A 22204-nucleotide genomic window follows, 5' to 3' on the forward strand; every position below is an offset into this window, starting at 1 on the left:
GTTGTGATTTCTTTTCTCAACTAAACTATCTCACACTCCTGATCTTGCGCAACCGGCGCGATTATCTACCAGGAGGGGTTTCACAACAACCCGAAATTCGCGTCTATTTTTAACCATCGTTCGTCAACTCTTTGTCGAAAACGGTGCTATTTGAAGGCAAGTCCGTGTCTTCAACGACTCACCCATTCCAAGTCTTTCGACGCTGCCAGAATTTACAGGGTACAGATCTCCGATAGACATCAAATTTTGTATATTTTTCTATATTTACATATTTTTGTACAGTTCTTCAGTCAATATTTCTTCGGATAAAGATTTATATAGTAATTTATTTATTGAACGTAAAATGGAATCTCAAGGCGAAGTTGTCGTTAGTTCTAAATCAGCCGTGGTACCAAGTACAAATCCGTGGAACAGGGGTCCTGAGAGTCCGTGGAAGGGGTCTGTCCGAGTGAACTGTGAACCCAGTTCACTCGCTGATGTCATGAGCGAGGAGCTTGCCAAAGAGCTCCAGGCGGAGGAAGATACAAAGATCGTTTCCACGGCAACAACAAGGTATGTTTGCTGATCGTCCCAGATGGAATAAAACCGAAATCTTCCGTGGTAGTTGTTTTGTAAATGTACATATGTCGTACACATATGTAATGTACAGTGAGTGAGTTTACAGGATCTTATAGTATGATGCCCTATATTGGTTGTGTTGTTTATCATGATACAACAAGCCGCACAGTTCATTTAACCATACCATTAATGTATTCTTTCTCATGCTGTCAAACTATTCTAGGCCAACAACTTTTTTCACCATTTTCGTAGATTTTAAATGTTATTGAAAGACAACAGAATACTCAAAAGCTTGCCACAATCTATTACTATTGTTAGTTACCCTCAACTCCCCATCACAACACAACCAAGGGAGAGACGTAGAGGTACATTTTAAAAGCAAGGACAAGGCAGATTGACTGTAGTTTGTGCTTTTGTTTCTTTAACCCTTTTCCTACCAAGTCCATATTTCACCATCAGGTCAAGATGGTAAAAATTAATGAAACACAACATATTCCATATGATAATATGTGTATTTTAACATAATATTGAACATTTGAAGGCTGTTGAAAACATAAATATTGTAAACTTGATTTTTTGGACTAAAGATGCTATAACATACCAAGCCAAGTGGGTGAAAATACGTCATGTTTTGGCTCAATACTGCTTTTTACTGACTTTGCTGATAGGGAAGTGATACTGTCTGGCAGGAAAAGGGATATTCCTGTCAGTATGCCCTCTAACAAAAGAGATTTCAGGAAACCTTTGAGTCAATTGAAAAATTTGTGAAATTTTCTTGAGTCACTCATCCTACTCAACTGAAAATTTTCTTGAGCCACTGAGAATATTCATGAGTCATGGCACGCCAAATAGGCTAGAGGGCACATTGATTCCTGTCTAATTGCCTTGTTGTAAAAAACCAAAAAATAAATAAACAAACAAGGAAATATGAAGTTAGGAATAACTATTCACACTATTTCTCATCTCACTATAACACACAGCAAGATATACCCCACTGTTGTGAAACATAATCCTTATTTGATTTTCCTATGTGTAGTGTAATTTCTTGCTGAATAGTTATCGTTATAGCAAAGAGGGAATTTCTATTTCAGGTGCTTTATTGTCATCTTTCATAAAATAGCAATCGTTTTCATGGCCTCATAAAAAATAACAAAATTAACGATAGTAATCAGGAATTCAAGACTATTGCAACTCCTCCTTGAATAATACCAGAAATATTGGTCACTTTAAGAAGAAAGCAAAATGACAAAAGAAAGATGCAACAACATGATATAAAATTGCATGTTTACTGGAAAACAGCCAGTTGTGGATATTTAGAAAAATCAAATCATTATATAAATATCTTGAGCAGAGGTGATTGGTTTAGGCGTCTGGCAGTGTTTTTTAGGAAGGTCTAGTTACAGTGATGGCGGGACTATGATTTAAAGGTTATGAAATCTGTTCACCTGGTGTCAACATACTGCTGGACTATTTTCACAAATGCATCAACAAGTTGGGGGCACCTTATGAACACAACTGCAGATCAGCTAGGTCAGCATTTGTAGAGTAAAATTTGCTAAGGAAAGTGTTGTCTGTGACTCATGATAATTTGATGATTGCAAAACAATTGCAAAACAAGTGAATCCTTTTGGAGTGCATAAACTTGGTACCAGGCAACTTTATGTTGAAGTCTTTCAAGAACAGCTTGAGTTCCAAAGGGGATTTGTTCTGATCAATTTTTGCCAGATATAATAGAGATTTCAATATTAACATGAAATTCTGCAATAATCAGACAGGAACAGTTGCAACACTGAAAGACTTTCAGTTTACTCTAATCTTTATCATCAAACAATTTGCTGGTCAGTACTAGTTGAATTTTGAAAGTCTAACTTTTTTTCCTTTTCAACAGTGATGAAGTAGATTTTGATGTAACCTTGCTACAACATGACAATCCAGACACAACAAATGATCTGTTGCTTGCACAGATGTTACAGCTTGAGTACGACAAGGAACACGATCAGATGTTGAAGAAAGAAGAACAACATGTAAACAAAGACAGCAAAGGTAAGTCAGGACCTGATACATGGCATGTGACGACACCAAACACCAAGTCAGTGGTGTTTGGAAAATATCACTTGCTGTAGGAACTATGGACAGTGAAAACACCATGTACATTTGGTTTTAAACTTAGAAAAAGTCAGTGTGCAAGTGCTTTGACCATTTAATCAATCTTGTCATTCATAGGATAGCCAGTTTAAAATACAAGGACACTAAAATATTGACAGTCTATCAGATTTCAAAGCAAAGAGTTCAATGCTTGTAGACTTGTCGATAAGATGGTGCAAGTGATCAAAATTTCATACTGTAGACAAAACTGAAACATTTTTCTTTTCAGTAAGGTTTAGAAAATCTTTAACACTTAAGCGCCAAAGCCAATTTTTGTCGCCTTCATAAAATATACCCCAGTCAATTTTTTTCAGATTTTGCCAAAATTTTGATAAAAAACTAGCCAGTGAAATATGATGTTTGTTTGGTCCAGTTTGTCAAAACAATTACAGAAAAATTCACAAAAATTGGTAAAATGTTGCACTAAAATTTTGATGTGAAAAATTACAGCACTCAAAGGGTTAGTGCATTGTGTGGGTTTTATCACTCACCATCTTTGCCTTGCATTCACATTTAGGACTTTACAATATTGTCAATATTACTGACATTGGAAGGAAAGCATGTTTCATATCGTAAAGCTGATTTTATCCATTATGTTTGCAGTGTCCATTTCATTTGCCAATTATCGATCTGTACATCCAGTACTGGATGAAGACAGTGGTGATGAGAGCTGGGATGAGGATGTAGAATCTATTAAAAAAGGTAAGTATGTCAGAAACTGTCCGTCTTTCTTTTCCTCATTTTGAAAGAGAAGATTATTGCAATTAAGATACTCATGGATGCTTGAGAATAAATCTGATGTTTCTCTTTATTTCTAAGGTTCTCAAAAGAGTACTTCTAAGAAAGGTTACATAGGTAAAGGCAAGGACATCACAACCAAACATGACAAAGCTACATGTGGCAGAAGAAATGCACAGAAAGTTGTTGACCAGGTAAATGTTGAATTAATTTGGACACATATTTTGCATTGTGTCACAACTCTCATTCCTGTGCTGCTATATCACAATTTGGTGCAATATTATCAAATACTATGCCTCCACATCAAAAAGAATGACAACAGTATAGGAAATGCCTTGAGTCATTTTTATGTCTCAGTGTATCAACAATTTTTTAGTTAACACTTCCTTGATATTTCAAGAGTGAATGACACAAAAATATTGGTTGAAATTTCTGTTTTCTACCTGCAAAGACAGCTATGTGCTATTGTAGATGAGACAATACTACCACTGTATACATGCATAAGTGTAAATTTTTCTTGCAGTATCAAAAACAAGTAATTTGAAATAATCTATAATGCTGTGTGAACATTTTAATCACCGAGAATAATTGTTCTGTGTACAGTGACTGTAAAACGTTTTTTGTTCAGTTTCCAGTTGACTTTGATACTGGAGATTACAGTCAGTTAGAAGATCTGCAGCTATCCAATTCAGTTTACAACGTACTCAAACAACACAGCTACTCTGATGAGAAGAAAAGCCATAGAGTTCATGAAAAGAAAGAACATTCAACCAGTGTAAGTCAAACAAATACATCAAATATTCAACAATAGTAAGTCATACAAACACATCAAATATTTGTGTCTCTTTCACTTAAGATGCAATGTTATTTACTTGTTTGAAAGCTTTGATGTAGGTCTCCTGCATGACAATAAGAATGCAACATTTCTGCCTCATGGTGGACTGACTGTCAAGTGTGAGTGCTAATCTTCTTTTTCACAATGTGACCATAGAGGGCGCCATTACAGACAAGTTGGATTTTGAGGTGACATTGGTCTTTTGTATTTGTCATCCACAGGAACAAGCTCTAGACTCCAACACTCGTCTTATACTTTACAAGATTGTTAACAATGGAACACTGGAAGCAATCAGTGGCTGTATCAGTAGTGGAAAAGAGGCTGTAGTTTTCCATGCCAATGGAGGACTGTAAGTAATGCTGGCAAAAATTTGTCTAGCCAAACAGTTGAAGTTTAACAGCAGAATAATGTACTTGGTTGCTAATAAGTGTTATGACAAATATTCTGAATGTACCAGTCTCTTTCTAGTGTGAATACTGACTTATGGTTGGTAATAGTCGCTTGCAAAGAGAAAGAAAACTCAAGATGAAAAAGGTTTTCAAGAAACCACATGAAAGGTATTTTAAAATAGAGAATAACAGACAGACACTTGGATGCAGACATTCAAGATCTCATTGTATTTTTATCTTCAGAGCGGAGGGCAAGTTGGTGCCGTATGAGTGTGCAATCAAAGTGTTCAAGACAACGTTGAATGAATTCAAGACAAGGGACAAGTACATCAAGGATGATTATAGATTCAAAGACAGGATGAAGAAACTGAATCCAAGGAAGATTATCAAAATGTGGGCAGAGAAGGAAATGCATAATTTAATGAGGTATGAACTATTAAGGTATTCCAGATGTACCGGTCCATGTATGTGTGTATTATGGTGATATGGGATTTTATGATCAAAGGTTGCTAAGTCTGACTCTACACAGAAACAACAGCAATCATGTACCCGGTCTTTGCTATTGGTGAGGTTTATTGCAACACTGACGGTAAGAAAGTAGAAGCTGAACAACAACTGTAGCAAAGTAAACGCCCCTTATGGAAAACCGAAAAAGGAACAACACTTTGTTTGGAGATTTTAGTCTGAATGATTCATAGAAAGTAATTTAAGCAACTTATCAGTTGAATGGCTTGCACAAAGGAGCCGCATTGTCATAATATTGCAAAAAGTTCAAATACCCTGTTCTGTGTCTCAGACATGTAATAGTGTATGCACTTGTTTTTGTATAAAAATTTGTGTAATATATTAGCCTTAGTAATTTTATGCTATCCTGATATTGTTTACATCTACATGTCCTCAATTGTGTATGAATGTGTATCCAGTGAATATGTTTATATAATGTCTTTGTGAGCCATGCCTTGTTTGTCTATACCTAGACAACATATTCCTACGTGCATCTAAAAATGTTTTATTCCATACTTATAGGTGCCATGCTAAACAGACATAATTTCTTTCCTTTTTCAGAATGCAAAAAGTGGGTATTCGAGTACCGGAAGTGGTCTTGCTGCGAAAGCATGTATTGGTGATGTCGTTTATCGGTCAGGATCAGAAACCAGCGCCTAAAATCAAACATGCCAAGCTAAGCATGGAACAGACCAAAGATGCATATTATCAGTGCCTCAAGGTAAGTCACAGGTGTTCACCCCTTGAGAAAATAGGAAATTCCAAAGTTTACTGTTGTTTGTTAGCTCACATTTGGTTATACCAATGTGAGTTTATCGTATAGGCTGAAGTCGATGGCGTCTGTATGTATGTGTGTATGTATGTATGTATGTATGTATGTACAGTATGTCCGTCAACATCAAAAACACGCAAACCGCTGCACGTTTCAGCTTGGTATTTGGTGTGTGGATGCATCCTGGGCTATAGACTGGATTTTGTTCAAATGAAGTCTGCGTTGCCAAAATTATGCAAATGAGCTTACATAATGTGAAAATGGTCAAGAATTAATATTTCGAGAACCGCTCTTTTGATTGATTTGAAAATTTGTGTGCAAGTACCTTAGGTGAACCTTATACAGTTTTATGAATATTGTGAAGATATCCTTGATTTTGTATTTTTGCTGAATTTTTAGTGATTTTTCTCATTTTCAGTAAAAATTCTTCTTCTCTGAAACCGCCAGCCCAATCGCTCTCAAATTTGGGTTGGATCTTTGCGAAGGTGTTACTCTTCTAATTTGTTGAAATTATGACTAAAATTGGGAAAATTACTATTTTGGAGCAGTTTTGTCATTTTTGGTCAAAAAATCTTAATCAGTATTTTCTCTTTTTAAAACCCCTGGACAGACAGCTTTTATATTTTGTACACAGACGTACAGAGATGACAATAGTTAGATATGTGGAAATTGTCCTGAAATATACAAATTGTATTTTTAAGACAATATTGTCATTTTTGGTCAAGAAAACTTGTTCTCAAAATTACTTGTTTGATAGCTTTGTAATTTGGTATAAAGTCCGGAGGGATGTTATTAGATAAATTTTCTGCTCAAAGTGTTGGGAAACCCCCAAATTTGTATATTTTAGGTAATTTTCTCTGTTCGTGACCTTAAATGACCTACACCAACCCAGGATATGTTGTGAGACAGTTTCGAAGGCTGTGAACATAATTTTGTCATATTTGGTATCAATTTGTAGGAAAATTTGATCCAGAAAACAAAGCTGAGGTGAATTTTTTCATTGCGGACCAATTTTTGCAACTTTTCTATGTAAGACATACAAGAACTGATGAAAAATTTGGATCCAAGATAATTCCAGATGTTGTAATCACCACCCACAGTGGAAGGCATTTCACTATCTGTAACTAACTTAAGTGCTGTTTACATTAGAATGATAACACTCATGGCATTAATTAAAAACTGCCCAAGGTTGTAAATATATTTCCTGTCATCTGGTGTTATGTAATACCAAGGGATGGAACATTTGATGGTGTTATGTAATACCAAGGGATGGAACATTTGATATTCAGGAGGGGGTAGGGTCTAGAAGATTGATGAGTTAGCATTACTTTTTTGCCAGATCCCTTGTACATTTTTTTACCCACTCCCACCTTTTCTTTGTATCAAACCTTCTCTGTATATTTTTTGTTGTTGACATTTGCTTATGTATTTAGGATCTGCTTGTCCATGCTATAGAAGTTGATATGCATGTTCCTAAAGATGACCTCCAGTACCAAAGTTGGAGACCTTATTTGCTTTTGTCATTCTTGTTTTTCCTGGTTTAAATATTTCTCGAATGGACCAATTCAAACCGAATGTGAGCACACTGTCCTTGACGGTATTTTTAATTAATTACATGGGAGTGTTTTCAAAAACTCGCAAATATTCAACTAAATTGAAATAAAAAGAAATTCTGACAAATACATGCATAAAATTTGTAATTTCAGTTGTATTTTAACTAGTAGTTGCAAACTGACTTTAAGACCCTTATCAAATAATATTTTGGCAATTTAGAATTCTACAACAGTTTATTTACAGATGTGATATATATGTACACTACATATAAGTGACATATGGTCAGCAGGGAATGAACAAACAGATTCCTGAAGAGGTTACTAATTGCTTACTCTCTTTAGCAAGAATATCAGAATATTGAAACTTTTCACTGACAAAAGTGCTGCATGTTTAGGCACTGGCTCACTCTAAGTAAGCTGTAAAGTAAAATTAGGCAGAGGTGTTCATGGGCAAGATAAGATAAAGTACGTCTAGTACTATAGAAATATTTGGTGTATAATCTTAATAGCAAGCTTGGTGAACCGAACAAAGTTTATTTTGTGCAATATACAATGTCCGCTTGTATGTTTTGTGAGTCTCACAATTTGGGAACAGTGTCACACTCACAGATGACCTGTTGCATACATCAGAGCTATGCACAGACTTGCAGGTTGAGCTGCTATCACCTCATTTCATGCCCTCTAATGACACCTTTGACCTTTGACCTCAACAGATGATGAAGATTATGTACCAGGATGCCAAGCTAATCCATGCTGATCTCAGTGAATACAACATGCTGTGGCATAATGACCTACTATGGTTTATTGATGTGTCACAGTCCATAGAACCAAACCATCCGCATGGATTAGAATTCCTGCTACGAGACTGTACTAATGTATCACAGGTGTGTTTCACTGTAGTATTACAATTATAAAGTACATTTTATTACATGCCTCGATGTGAGTGCAAATCAGTGCATTGATTTCAAAAGGAATAACTGGGGAGTTAACGGGCCATGTGAACGATTTACTGACCAGTTTCCATAGCCGGTCCGGTGAATCGCTTTGACGTCTTCAACGTGAAAGTAGACACTTAATGCTAGATGTAAAATATCCATACGCGCACTGCTATTTTGACTTTCGTTACAATCTGTTTGATGCTGGTCGATAATGGTAAAATTGCTTGACAATGCCCTGCATGTAATTAAATGTCATATAACTGTGGAGAGGCTTATAATAAAAATATCATTGCCCGAGTACATGGGTTTATGTGCCCTCGCAGCAGGAGACAATTTGCCCTCCTGGCATCGGGCAAATTGTCACCTGCTCTCGGGCACATAAACCCATTTATTCAGGGAATAATGTATAACCTTTACCTGGTTGTCAACCACAAGAATCAGTATCAAGGAGAATGAAAAAGGGCGTCAGCATTTATCAGATATACACATGCAAGGGAAACTTCAAAGACCACAAGTAGGTTGACGTTGTAGCCTTGCCGAAAGATAAAAAAAACACCTTCATCGCTTTAAGCAGAAATTTTTAAACTCTTACAATCATAATTTCCCTGAAGAAACTTTTTCTTTCAAAATCAAGAATAAAAAATGGGGGTTAGACTGCAAGATTTTGGACTGGAGAAACAGATGACTAAAATATGTTGACATTTGAAATTTAAAGGGGATAGGTCACAAGTGTTCACAAGATTTAAGTGTTCCAAAGACTCTTCATCTTTGTATCTGTGACATTTCTTTCAGTTCTTCTCAAGATGCGGTGTTTCTAATGTAATGAAACCTCATGAGTTGTTCAACTATGTATCACAGCTGAACCTACCATCACGTGAAGGCAAGGCATTCCTTCAACAGGTATGTGTCCTCTCATCGTATTAGGCACTAACATATCTTTACATTTTTGACTTTGCTGAGAAAATCACCCATTTTATCACCATGCTGCATACGTGTGTAGTATAACCCATGTTCAAATTCTGTCAACATCTCTACATTAATCTTATTCTTGTCTGATGCTGTGATTAATGTTGCCGTTCTGTGATAAAAACTGACAAGTAGACTATTGAAAGTCTTGAACTTTGTTGAGGATTATGAATATTGATGATAGCATTGCTTTGTAATAGTCATCACTTTGGCTGTCAGACATGAATTTACACTTCCCTAATCAAAAAGAGACTTTGTTTGAAGCCTGACCTGGCCTAAAAGAATGTCAGAAATCCATCTTCAAAACAAGTACATTAGGCCAATTGTAATTTTGCCATTTCTGAAACTGAACTCTGCTATGTAGAGTACTTAAGAAACACTGTATGGTTGACACCAAATCTTATGACTCATGGATGGTCTATCTTTGTTGAAGCTTTTTAATTCAGGTTTATCAAGTGTTACTCTAACAAAGTAAAAGTTAAACTGGAGATGTCTCAATTATAATCTCATATTATTGAGAAAGCGGGCTCTGGGTAATACGGTATATACAACTCACAAACAGCCAACTGTCATTTGGTTTTGCAATTTACCCTCAAATTATTCTCAAAAGCAAATCATTAGCCAGCTCTCATCAATGGCATATTAGTCCAATCAGGCATTATCATAATCCTGATTTCTTATAATCGTTCAAATTATTCAAATCATAAACATAAGTGCATTGACCTTTATTTCACCAGGTTCAAGACTATGAAATGAATGAAGAGTTCAAGTCACAGGTCATGGCTACAAAAAATTACGCCTTTGACTATTTCTTTGAGAAGTCCACACAGGATGAGTCAGACAGTGAGTCAGATGAAGCTGAGGAAGACCTGGACGTCAAAAAGTGAATTTTATGGTGATGGTAGAATTAGCAAGGTGACTAGTGGTAGATTTTTGCAATGTTTTTGTGACATAGCATATCAATGTAAAGACAGGAAACTTCTGATGAAAAGATACTACGGATGATGCAGATTAATTGTGTTGTATTGAATTTCATAACATGGCATTACAACTTCTCCATTGCCAAAGGAAGGGGCTGTATGTTGATGTAGAACAAGATATTGATTTAAAACTATGTGCCAGGGTTAGAAAGTATCCCAGTTACCGTGGTAACAGGCATGCTTATACATTGGTTCCAAGACCACTTCAAATTTCAGGCATTCTGCGTCATTTTTATTAAGTTTCTCTCAGCAATATGTTTTTTCTCTCAGCAATATGTTTTTTATGAAATATTTCATTCCTTCGTATCTCCATGCTGACAGTGACCAGACTTGCAATGACCAAGATTATATCTTTCACGCATAACCACATGACAATAAATCCAAAAATCGTCACTCATCATTGCAATCAATTACACAATCCAACAGAGTGTATAATAAGCCTTTTACAGGCTGTGACAGATCCTTGGCTCTGCTGTTGACTCATTAACGGTACTACCTGTAAACTTTATTTCAAATTTCTCTGAAATCTGCTTGTCAACGTTAAACGAGGCATTATTTCATACCTATTATCATCAGACCTCAATGGAAACTTTTGAATTCATCCCATATTAAACACAGATTTTAAACAGACAGAAAAGAATGGAGAGGTACTTTGTAAGGTTCGTGAAAAGAATATATGAGGGATGATAGTTTGGATGGAGTATCTATCACAAAAAATATTCTGGTTAGAGAGATCATATGAACTCATTCAGTATATTGCAATTTAGGAAGTCAAATAAAATCTTAATTTTTAATGTGTTTGCACACTTCAAAGTAATTTTAGTCAAACTTTTTATCAAGAGAAAAATAAGTTGCCATTAGTGAAAATGTCGGTGCACATGGACAGAAATGGTTGTCCGTTCTTTCCTCCAATGTGATGCAGCCCACAGATTTTCTGATGTATCAACAATTTTGCTGACACTGTGTCTCAGCATTATTTCAGTTTTTCACACAAATGAATAGTGGCTAGTTAGTTGGCACCTACAGATTGGACCTGTTTGTCTCATCGTAGCAGGCTTGCTGTCATGTGACCGGAATGGCAGCAACCAAGGCAAATAGAGACTGTATGCCATATACGACCAGCCAGTCTCTACTGTGAACGTGTTGTTGAAGAGCGCCCTCTGTGGTCATTTTCTTTGCCTTAGTCATTTGCCTAGAAATTCTAAAAAAACAATATAAGATCAAAGAAAACATTAACAAGAATAACAGGATTTTATGAAAGCATGGCCTCTTTCATTTCAAGAAGCTTCCAGTACTAATCTCATATCTACCATCAAAATTACAGACACCAAACTTTTCTGAAATAGTGTCTTTATCTTCCGTATCAGACATCTTGAAGTATACACACATAATAAAACTGAAAATCATCTTGACACCAAGGAAAAAGTAAGTTTAGGCAAGTCCATAAAAGCCCACACACCAATTGACTTCTCAGAAAATTACGTAGTGTTGTGACAAAAACAAAATTAGGAGTTTTTACAATTCAAATTTAAAAGAGGAAGACAAGACATCACATTTGAAATGTTACACATGGATTTTTGAATAAATAAATAATCATATCATTATTTAATGTTGAGTTGATACATTGTGAATATCACTCAAAAAGACCTGAACTCTACAATTTTCAAGACAGAAAGAAGATATTGTACTTGTCAATGTTACAGTGATGATGTTCATTCTGTGCTCTTTAAAAATGCATGAATGACATGTCAATTGTAGAAAACTTGAGTTAAAAGTGCAAACTGCAGCATTAAATATTTTCTGTTATCAAGCAATTGACCAGTACTTTAGTGTCTGTTGTCTTTTTATCTTACAACTTGACTGAAGAAGACATTAAAATACATGAGTGCTATTTTAAGCAAAAAGAAGAGAAAAGAATTTGATTTGATACAATCAAAAGACCGCTGTTCTTTCACTTTAATATTTGAATTCAAAGAAGGCTAAAGTTTTCATCTCTGAGAAGCCCTTAGTCATGGAAGTTATTTAAAATTTCAATTGGTAAGGGTTTCCAGTGATTTGTGCCCCATGATCACCAAATATGTCATCACAATGTGATGTTTTTGTACTGAGACAGCTTGCCAAAACACATCAATTCAGCAAGGTTGCAGTTTGTGAAACTTGTTTCTGCAGAGCAGTGCATGCCCTCAGTGTCCATAGGCAGTATTCTGTTGTTTTTATGTGTGTGTAGATGAGGGCGGTATGCCAGTGAGATCGCTGAGATGAATATTTGGTCACCCGATGTGTTCATGTACTACGGGGAGGTGTGTTAAATATTCAGAACAGAATGGTTCGCATTAAAGCATATGCTGTGCTGTATTAGGTATATAATTTGTTTTCTGCTTTCGAGAAACTCAAGAATTTATCACTGTATCTTGGGAATACTTCCCATTTTGAACACAATCTCAGCTGTGTTACAGTGGAACTTGTTTGGTGAAGACTGAACTTTTGATTCCAGGTTCAAGCCCCCTGCATCTGAAAACAACTGCCTACAAACAAGAAAAAGTGTCACTGAAATGTCAGGACACCTAATCAGCAGACCAACATATAAATAATGACTGTATTTTTCAGTTGTTTATCAGCATCTAAGGTTAATAGGCCGTGTTAGGGGCAAATATCACTTTTTTCCGTTTTTTATAGGAAACACACCGCCTGGCTGTGCTTATCAATTAAACTTTTGACTCTGTGAGATAGGTCAGCTTCTCTCCATAAATCAGAGCCTTGCAACCCATTAAATACTCATAATATGATAAGCAATGGGAATCAACTCCAGAATCTAAAGCCAAGCTTTGATTGAATGAGAAAATATTCAGGTCTTTTGCCAAATTCCGGCAGCTTTAGCCTGGACTGTAAATTAGGTATAGGTGCTGTCACCCTGAGCATTCAAATGTGACTTTTGGATCACACAGCTTCAGGACAAAAGTTGTAAAGCCATTCTGTGTCACTGGTCTTGACAAAAGTCATCTACATAAAATCCAATGTTCAACAGGGTCTTTGAACTGATTTGATTTTTACTGATAAATGAGTCAAGCCAAATCGGACCAGCCCTTCTGTCAAGTTCAAGGTCATTTCTTAACCTTCAGTCAGAGTGACCATGGCATGAAGAGAGTATGTGTGACCTTTGTCTCCATCAGTTTTCTGACAGAAATGTACATTTCTTTTTTCTGATTACTGAAATCAGAAAATTTACTGCTTATTCAAGTATACTGACAATAAAAAGCAACTGGCTCACTGGAATTCAAAATGATGCAAATCAGTCTCGATCAAATGAAGCAGAAATCATGGTTTACAGAGTTTGATTGTACAGATCAAATTTAAAAGATAATAGTTGAATAACCCGCACATATGAGGGTTGCATAGCTGTGTTGTGAAATTTCTTGGATCAAGTTGGATGCTGCAAGATTAGCTTATAGCTGTGATTTCAGTCAGAAGTCGATATAGTTGTTGAAAGTTAGTCAACAGTTCGGCTGATGTAGATACACACTTTTCGGCACTTAGGGTCTCAACCCACCTCGGACATAATCAAATTATTCATTATGCCAGATAGAAAATGGTAAGATTTGTCATGTTGACGTGACGTCGTGAAAAACACTACCTCAATACTTTCAGCATGTGACAAGCACTCACCCTGGCTGTGATGACGCATGCACTGACATGCGTGTCAGGCACGGACAGGGCCATTAATCTGTGCTGACTAAGACAATAGGTTTCTCTATTGAATAGGTGGAAGTCACACAACGTATGTTTTCCAACAACGAATGGCATTGCAGCGTTAGACCCGACCATTATGGTATGAATTCATACATTGGTCTTGGTGCTATTAGGTGTTCTGATGGTCACTCCATTACTCTTCAATGTAAGCCATTGTCAAATTCATCCTACTCTTTCATACATCAAGTTTATCTTGTGTGTCAATCTGCTAATTTAAAAGTTGTAAAATGCCAATTGTATCCATTTTCTAGCAGACCAAGCATCAATGAGATATTAAAGAGGAAGGAACATTCTGATTGGTCAGTTTTACTGAACCTTTTTTAATACCTCCAATCAGCAACAACATTTATACACTCCTTGCCCAGTGTTTGCAACAATTGAAGTTGTAAGCTAATCTTCAATTATTCAAGTTATACCAGGAGACTGCACTAAATGTGTACATTTTCAACAAATTTTATTTCCTCAATAAATGTATAACATCAACATAACACTGCTGGTGGGGTTGTTTTATCAGAACAATATATATTTTGTTAAGATCAAGCAAAATGACAAGGATCACGGAGGCAAAGTTGTTTTTTCACGTAAAAAACCAACTCTGCAGTTAAAAACTACAATCTTTTGATAAAACTACCATCTTTGATATGACTAGCTTATTAAATATCAGTGACTACAAACATCATAAACATTTTGGCACAATAAATTAATAATAGAAGTTGATAAGTTTTCCCAGTATTGCCATCATACATCAGACACAAAATCCATATACTACCACTATACTACAACTAATGATATCATCTTTAAAAGTTTAGAAAACAATAACTTCTTTGGTCCATTCTCCAGTCTATGGGGAGTATTTTGTCAATTCATTCCCCATGTTAAAATTTCATGACTTAAAATTATGTATTTTTTTCCTTCTTTTTATATGATGTTCACAAAACAGTCTCCATTGGCAAGTTTATTCGTTCTTTTTTTGGTTCTTTTTTTCTAAGTCAAAAACACCTTAAAAGTTTATAACTTCTAAAAATACATTTGCAACTGTTGTAAAAATAACCGGTGGAATAGCTTAAAACATGACAGGAAATCGTCTGCTACTTCAAAATACAGCATTTCATCCTATGAAATGTGAGAATCAAACTTACAGTTTACAAATTTCAAACTCATTTCTCATCTTTCTGTGGGAAATTGTCAGGAAAAAAATTCATTAAAATAGATAGAGTGAAGCAGTGAGAAAAGATGAGAGAATACAGCGATTGCCAAGAATGCACTCCAAGATACAGAGTGCTGTGTCCCCGCATGTTCAGGGAAGGTTTCAATTTATCATTGTCAACTAAGTCAGAAAATTCAGCTCTCAACTACAATTACTACTCAACAGATTGAAAACAGAACTCTAACTAGACATTATGTACATGTGTCCGCAGATTATCCAAAACTTGCTGTGCAGTGAAAGATTTGGTCCAGGAATGTTGGTCTACCACACAAAGGAAAACTGTACTTTTACAGAGACACAAACCAAAATATATATCAGAGAAACATTTCGTCTTCACAAAATAATCAGTACTAATTGGAAAGGAAAACTTGGAATTAACATTTAGGTTGTGCCTACAGAAATACAAGTATCCCTGGAGTCAGCAAATAATGAAAAGAATACGAAAAATGGGGCGACATTTTCACCCTTGTTAGCAATCTTTTATAGCAGACCCTGTTTCTTGTTTTTATTTAACTTACATTAGAAGTGAAGTGATAAACAGCAAACAGAAACATTCTTGAAAGATCAGTTCTGAACATTTGACGTTGTGAAAGTGCAAAGCGTTTTGAAAGTTTTGAACATTACTGTGTGAATACAGCTGGCATAACTGTGCGTTAGTTATGAGAGAGCAGGCAAGACTCAACCGACATTCAGCAAACATGGTTTTAATGTGATGAAATTGGCATACAAGGGGCTCCTCCTCTCCGATTCTCCGCGTTGGTAGACCTTAACGACACCACGCCACAAATCTCTGACAAAAATCCATCCCAGCAGTTCGTAAGATGAGAATTTTTTACAACTGATAATCTTCATTATCTGACCCCGCCGTGTCTGAGCTGTTACCATTCAGACATATTATTCGCCAGTTGGCATTTTGCGTTGACTGAACATGGTGAGATAAGAGTGGAGGTTTACAGGTGCCTGACGTTTGCATAACATAGAGCTCTGATATTTTCTCAGTAAGATAGACCAGGAGCTTTTGGGGAAACATATTGGTGTTTTCCCTAGAGACACCTATCTTACAAATAGATCGGTTGCAATTTCATCGTCATAACATCAATCATAATGCTATTGACAAGTACAGAGTGTAAACTTGATCAAGTTACATTAAACACAACATTAATGCTAAATATAAAACTCATATCAGGTCAACAGAGGTCATTTTGACAAAAATAACTGAAGGTGATATACATGTTTGAAAACCAAGTAAAAAACACATTTGGTGGAATGTACATCAACAGAACAGAGTTGACTTATCCCCTTTAATCCTTCGAGTGCTGCAATTGTTCCCACCAAAATTTTAGGGCAACATTTTTCCAATTTTTATAAAATTTTCTGTAATTTCTGTGATAATTTTGGATCAAATGGACAAATCACATTGACTACAGATTTTTTCAAAATTTTGTCAAAAATCTGACAAAAATTGACAGGTGTGTATTTTATAAAGGTCACAAAAATTTACTGTGGCACTCGAAGGGTAATGCACAGCCTGTTCAAGATCAGCAAAGACCAGTTAATGTAGCAAATGCAGCCCTTTTTCAGTTGGTAAGATAAGGCCCCTGGTGCACAAGAGCAGTTGACTCGAAGGAAAAAGGCTTTCCTGAAGTCAGAACTACTGAGTGTTGGAGGGTCCACTTTTTCTGCATCAGGCTGTTCAAGGGAAAACCAGGTGGATGATGAGAAAATTACAAGAAAATTAGGGTCTACATTGCACAAGTTACAAATTATATTTTTTTCCTTTTTTTTAATAATACAGAAGATCACCATGTCAGAGGTAGTGATTGTACATCTAAGAACTATCTTTCCAACATGGAAAGTTTCACAGTTTTATATATTAAACGATTATCATTCCATTACAGAGGAACTTGCTTTGTTGTACAGATATATGTTTTCTAACGATACAAATCCCTACTCAATTTGGTCCAGAAGACACTGTCGTCTCTGCAATCAACACTACTGTTTTTTTTTTCCTTTCAGTGATGAAAGGTAAATTCACTGAAAAAATAAGCAGAAGCAAAAATACTTGCCGAAAAATCTAACCTCTCTTTGTACTCATATTGTTTCACTTTTTACAAAGACAATAATATTTGCTTGCATAAGTTATTTTTTATTTTTGAATAATGATAGTGTCAAATAATGAAGGGTTCATCGGGGTTCACGTTACGTTTTTATCAACAGGAAGTATCTGGTTGTTACGACTGATAAGCGGGTGCCAATTTTCGGCGGGGGTCACGTGGAAACAAATCGATGGTGACCCTTCACCGGCATACAGACAGCATATTGAGTGTTAATGTAACACTTTTCCATTGCTGCTGGGTTGGTGAATGAGGTTCATTTTAATCATAGTGTCACTATCTCCAAATGACTAACAGATAACCAACCAATTAGTAACAATTGAACTTCACTGGATCAGCCTTTCATGCCTCTGTTACTGGCTTTGCCAAAAATCAAAGATTGCAATGCATGCAAATCTGCCTTACTTCAAAGTCCTTTCAAAGTAAGAAAAACATATGGTAAGCATACAGTGTGTGTGAACATTCCCACGTAAATCCCAAATGATTGGAGCATTCCTGTGTTGGAGGTACTCTGAAACACTTCAACATTAACTCTAATCACCATAAAATCGCTCTGAGTGACTTCCAGTTAACAGTTTTAATTCAATAATACAGCTCTTCCTCTTCAATTATCTTTGTGCTGTCTCAATGACCTTAGATGTAATCATCTTATTAACACTCATGTTTTATCAAATATGGCAGTGTAATGGTAATCTCCTGTAAAGTTATATCTGTTTTAAAATTTACACCACCAGTAATGATTGTCAAATTTGCTGTTTGTTTACAAATTACCGAGCGATAACTTGGTGATGTGACAGCCATAAATGCAGTGGAAGTCAGGGAGGGAAAGGTGTTACTGAAATACCTGTAGTGCTACGGTTTAATCTCTAAACTCAGATAGCACAGTTGTGTCTAGATAACTGTCAAGTCCTGCATTTCTCTGTCGTCAACTGGCGATCTTAAATTGTCTCTGGAAATTTCACACCAACATTGGGCAAATCAGACATAGGCATAACTCAGGGGGATAACTATATACAAGTGGAGTGAAAACCATTCTGATTACTGTAGAAATAAAACCATCATACCTAAATTAACTAATGCTCTATCATTTTTTGTTAATCTTTAAGCAGGATCAGCAGTTAAACACACTCCAGTCTCAGGTATTCAAGGTATATTTGACCAGTAGTTGAAGTGGTGGCACTGTGTTGGTAGTTTCAGTAACTAATCCCTGTTCCAGCACAAGTTTTGAGTCAATGACCATAATTTTACACACTACCCAGATCTTTCCTGTCGATAAAACGTTTAACAAAACCACCACCCAGTCACTGTCATCAGCTGACAGTATAAGCCACAAGGGCTGACATACATCAAAATTAGAATGGTGAATTCAGAATGTGTCTCTAAGATTGCTGGGTTTGAAGTCAATTCAGTATTCTAATTTTACATTGTCCATGTGAAAAATTAAATGGTTTGAAACTAGTGCCGTTTTTATTTCCTTTTTTCACTGACTTCAACACCGCCATAATTAATTCCAGTTTCACAAAAAAGAAATGAGCCCTGACTGATTCTACTGAAAACGGCTTTGCTCAGTCATGGAGCTTGCTTGCTCAGATCAAATACAACTGAAGACACCTTCTTAACCAATACCATAATAGCACACATGATAACATTTTGTAAAGGAAAAACAATTCTGGAGACAATATCGTGTCAGAAACATGACAAAACACAAAACAGAAAAGTTGATCGCTTCATGATATAAGCACCTTTCTGAGCTAGATAGACAGCAAATTAATTTTGCTCATTCGAACAAAATGCTTCAAAGGATAACTTTTCACTTTGTACAAGATATCCTGTTGCCTATGAAATATTCTGTTCCACTGTGCCATGTTTTTGACCTATTTGGTTGCAAACTGCAGTGTACACTGGTAGCGTGTTACACTGGTTCATCATAGCAAGCATGGGAAGTTTGTTTTGAAATTAGTTGGAAGTGACGGAGGCTGCGTTGTCCAGCGTCACGGCGACGGCAGAAGGCGGTGATGGGCTGACACCTGTCTGGAAGATGTTGGTAGTTGCTGTCTGTAGATTGGGGCTGGGTTCAGGTGTGGTCAGGTTCAACGCGTGGGTCGGTGAGACAATCATTCCTGTGTGTTGAATGGCATGTGCCCCGTTCAAGGTCGTTAGGCCTGGCGTAGTCATGGTAGATGGTACGTACAGTGGCTCCTGTCAACACAAAAAAACATCCACATTGTAACATTTGCCCTTACGCACTCAACTGTCTCGCAGTTACTCAAAAACATCACAACAAGTAATGGGATTTTACTCCCAGGTATTTTTCATTCAACACAGCGCCCCATCTCAAGGTCAAGACTGGATCGATATACGGCCCTTTGCACTTTTCTCTTTGACCATACAGCTAATGATTGACATGTAATACAAGTGAAGTCACTCCTGTGGGGAAATTTCAGTAACCTTTGACACAGTGAAAATCACCACAGCTCTCTCACAAAGGTCAAACTCTGTCCACAATGTAAATGAACTGAATTATTAATTAATGGCATCATCACACATTTTTTGTTTTTAAGTATGTGATAACACTAATGTTCACATCATTTAGTTAACAATCTAAAAATTCCACGTGACTAAAATTGTCAGAACACCAGCATTGCGCAGTAAAACATCCAAATTTAATTTTCATCATTTTGAACCATCAGTTTCATCTCAGCTGTGGCCTGGTTGCCCTAAATACAAATGTATTAAGTAGAACATGTTTTCCAAATTAGCAGGTTGCACTGCTACAGAAATTAGATGACTCAAATGAACTTTATGTTTACTCTTTGTAGCTCTAAGCTCAGCTAAATGCCCTTGTTACAGAATAAACCACATCTTGTAATGATTCTGTTTTCTACAAATCCACCAGCTTTCTGTTTGAAGTACACTGACAAAGAGACAATCAAGGAGGAGGGTGTACTCACTTTTTTGATACTTTGAGTTGATACGGGAATACTACTAGATGGAGCAGAACTAATAGGAGGTATACTGGACTTGTCATCATGCATGCCTGTGTTGGGAGAATTCTTCATCTCATTCTGCTGACCAGAATTCTTGGGTTTACGCTTGCGAGTTTGTATGCTGTCTTTCTTCAGAGCCAGTGGTCGATTCACCTGCAGAGGAGGAGAGAAAGATCGAACAAACAAATGACAAATGTTCTCAAAGTTAAACAAATTGTTGGTCATATAATTTTAAACAGAAATTGTTGATCATATAATTTACAAAGAGTTATCTTACAGTTGGTAACACTGACAAACACCAACACATTATGTTAAGTCGCAGGAGAGACTTTTAACTTTATACTACACAAAATTGAAAGGCAAAAGTTAAGTCTTTACGAGGTACATTTCTTACTTGTGGATTACTTTTGTTACTGTGATTTCATGATAAAAATCAAGGATGATGGGTTTGAGATTTTACCATTGTTCAAAACCATGAAAACTATCTACCCCAACAATTTAAAAAGTGTTAGATTCCACTATGGTATGTTAATTTCACTTTGTGTTCATTCCGCTTTGGTCTACACACATCTTTCGGTACATAGGGCTGAAATCGGACCCATAGACTACAGACTTAAAATCGACACCAGAGAAAAGAATATTCAGTGTTGGTACAATGTGGGAAAAAACACTGTAGATGCTTCAGTGGCATAAAGCAGAACACAAAAGTTTAGAATCATGAAGTGTTTTATTTAACTATCTCTCAGAGAATTCAAAATGGGGAAAAGAAACCAACAGAAACTGTGCTACCAAACGAGCTTGATTTACAAGCTTAGAATAAACATGTCGTATCTCCGAATTACATAAAACAGTAATTTTCTACCTTGTGGTGAAAAACGCTAGCCCAGTTTCATCGCTCTACTGTCAATTTCTTTCAGCATCATGTTTGCTTTCTTTCTTTTGATTTGACCGTACCAATAATTCAAAATAAAACGCCAGTTGTGCAATCAAATGTTTGACAATCAGTATAAATTGCCCCCCTTGTCCATGCCGCAACACCTTATTAGGATTTAAATATTCTACTACTGCTCCAAACGGCTAAATGCATATTAATATTTGTCAAACAAACTTATAATTCCCAGGGTGGAAGTGAGTGCTGTTGACTCACAGTCTTTGGTTACTTTTCACAATATTCACCAAAACCATATTTTCATTATATTGCCATGTTTGAATGACATTTTAAAACACAAGAACTGTGAAATATGACTGGTGTTATATTTCAGCATCTTGCAAGATGAGTCTTAAAACATGCACTCGGATGAGAAGTTTGAAACTGACTATATTTTCAAACTGAAGACTATGGACAAAACAGTATATCAGAAATTTGGAACTACACCTGGTAACTCTACAGCATTTTGATGTGACACAGGACAGGTGTCACTCGCAGAATTGAAACATGTGCCTCCCTTTCCTGAAACACCCACAAACATATCACCCTCAGTTCACCACAGAAACTTTCCCACAACTTTCAATGACCCCCGCTGGAGAACACTGAAAGAAACCAGGATAAGGTCTGTCCTTCACCCTCCTCAACTCTTATTCCGGATGGAATAAACCAATCTTCACCAGAAAGTAATTAGAGGGGGGTTAAGACAGGGATAAATTTAGCCCAGACAGATAAATTACTCAGATATTTGAGATCAAATTGGCAACTCAGAGAGATGTCTAGAAATAGTCTCAAACAATAAACACCTGATGATAGCAAGATTCTCGTAACTTGTCATATGAATGC

The 22204-nt window shown here is 36.3% G+C and overlaps 2 protein-coding genes across 7 annotated transcripts in view; one reads left to right on the forward strand and one right to left on the reverse strand.

The window, feature by feature from the left end:
* LOC139115183 (serine/threonine-protein kinase RIO3-like) lies at positions 1-12202 on the forward strand. The gene is made up of 11 exons (XM_070677109.1): positions 1-552; positions 2447-2601; positions 3307-3405; positions 3523-3635; positions 4070-4216; positions 4498-4625; positions 4909-5091; positions 5731-5890; positions 8208-8378; positions 9225-9332; positions 10136-12202. The coding sequence occupies exons 1-11, from the start codon at positions 344-346 to the stop codon at positions 10283-10285; spliced, it is 1623 nt and encodes a 540-aa protein (XP_070533210.1). The 5' UTR covers positions 1-343; the 3' UTR covers positions 10286-12202.
* Positions 12203-14562: 2360 nt separating this feature from the next.
* Positions 14563-22204, reverse strand: part of LOC139115184 (transcription factor GATA-4-like) — a 74218-nt gene continuing 66576 nt past the window's right edge. For 5 of the 6 annotated variants that reach the window (XM_070677113.1, XM_070677112.1, XM_070677110.1 and 2 more), the window contains exons 5-6: positions 20398-20586; positions 14563-19645 (exon numbers count right to left, since the gene is read on the reverse strand). In XM_070677113.1, the coding sequence (XP_070533214.1) occupies positions 19403-19645; positions 20398-20586 (432 nt within the window). In that variant the 3' untranslated portion in view covers positions 14563-19402. The remainder of the gene's footprint in view (positions 19646-20397; positions 20587-22204) is intronic. The other variant, XM_070677116.1, reaches the window with a different exon arrangement.

Source organism: Ptychodera flava, chromosome 17 (genome assembly GCF_041260155.1).
Source record: "Ptychodera flava strain L36383 chromosome 17, AS_Pfla_20210202, whole genome shotgun sequence".
NCBI lineage: Eukaryota > Metazoa > Hemichordata > Enteropneusta > Ptychoderidae > Ptychodera > Ptychodera flava.

Coding starts and splice junctions, on each gene's coding strand:
- LOC139115183 (XM_070677109.1), top strand. CDS start 344: ATGGAATCTCAAGGCGAAGTTGTCGTTAGTTCTAAATCAGCCGTGGTA. Junction 553..2,446: donor GTTTCCACGGCAACAACAAG/GTATGTTTGCTG, acceptor CCTTTTCAACAG/TGATGAAGTAGATTTTGATG. Junction 9,333..10,135: donor GCAAGGCATTCCTTCAACAG/GTATGTGTCCTC, acceptor TTATTTCACCAG/GTTCAAGACTATGAAATGAA.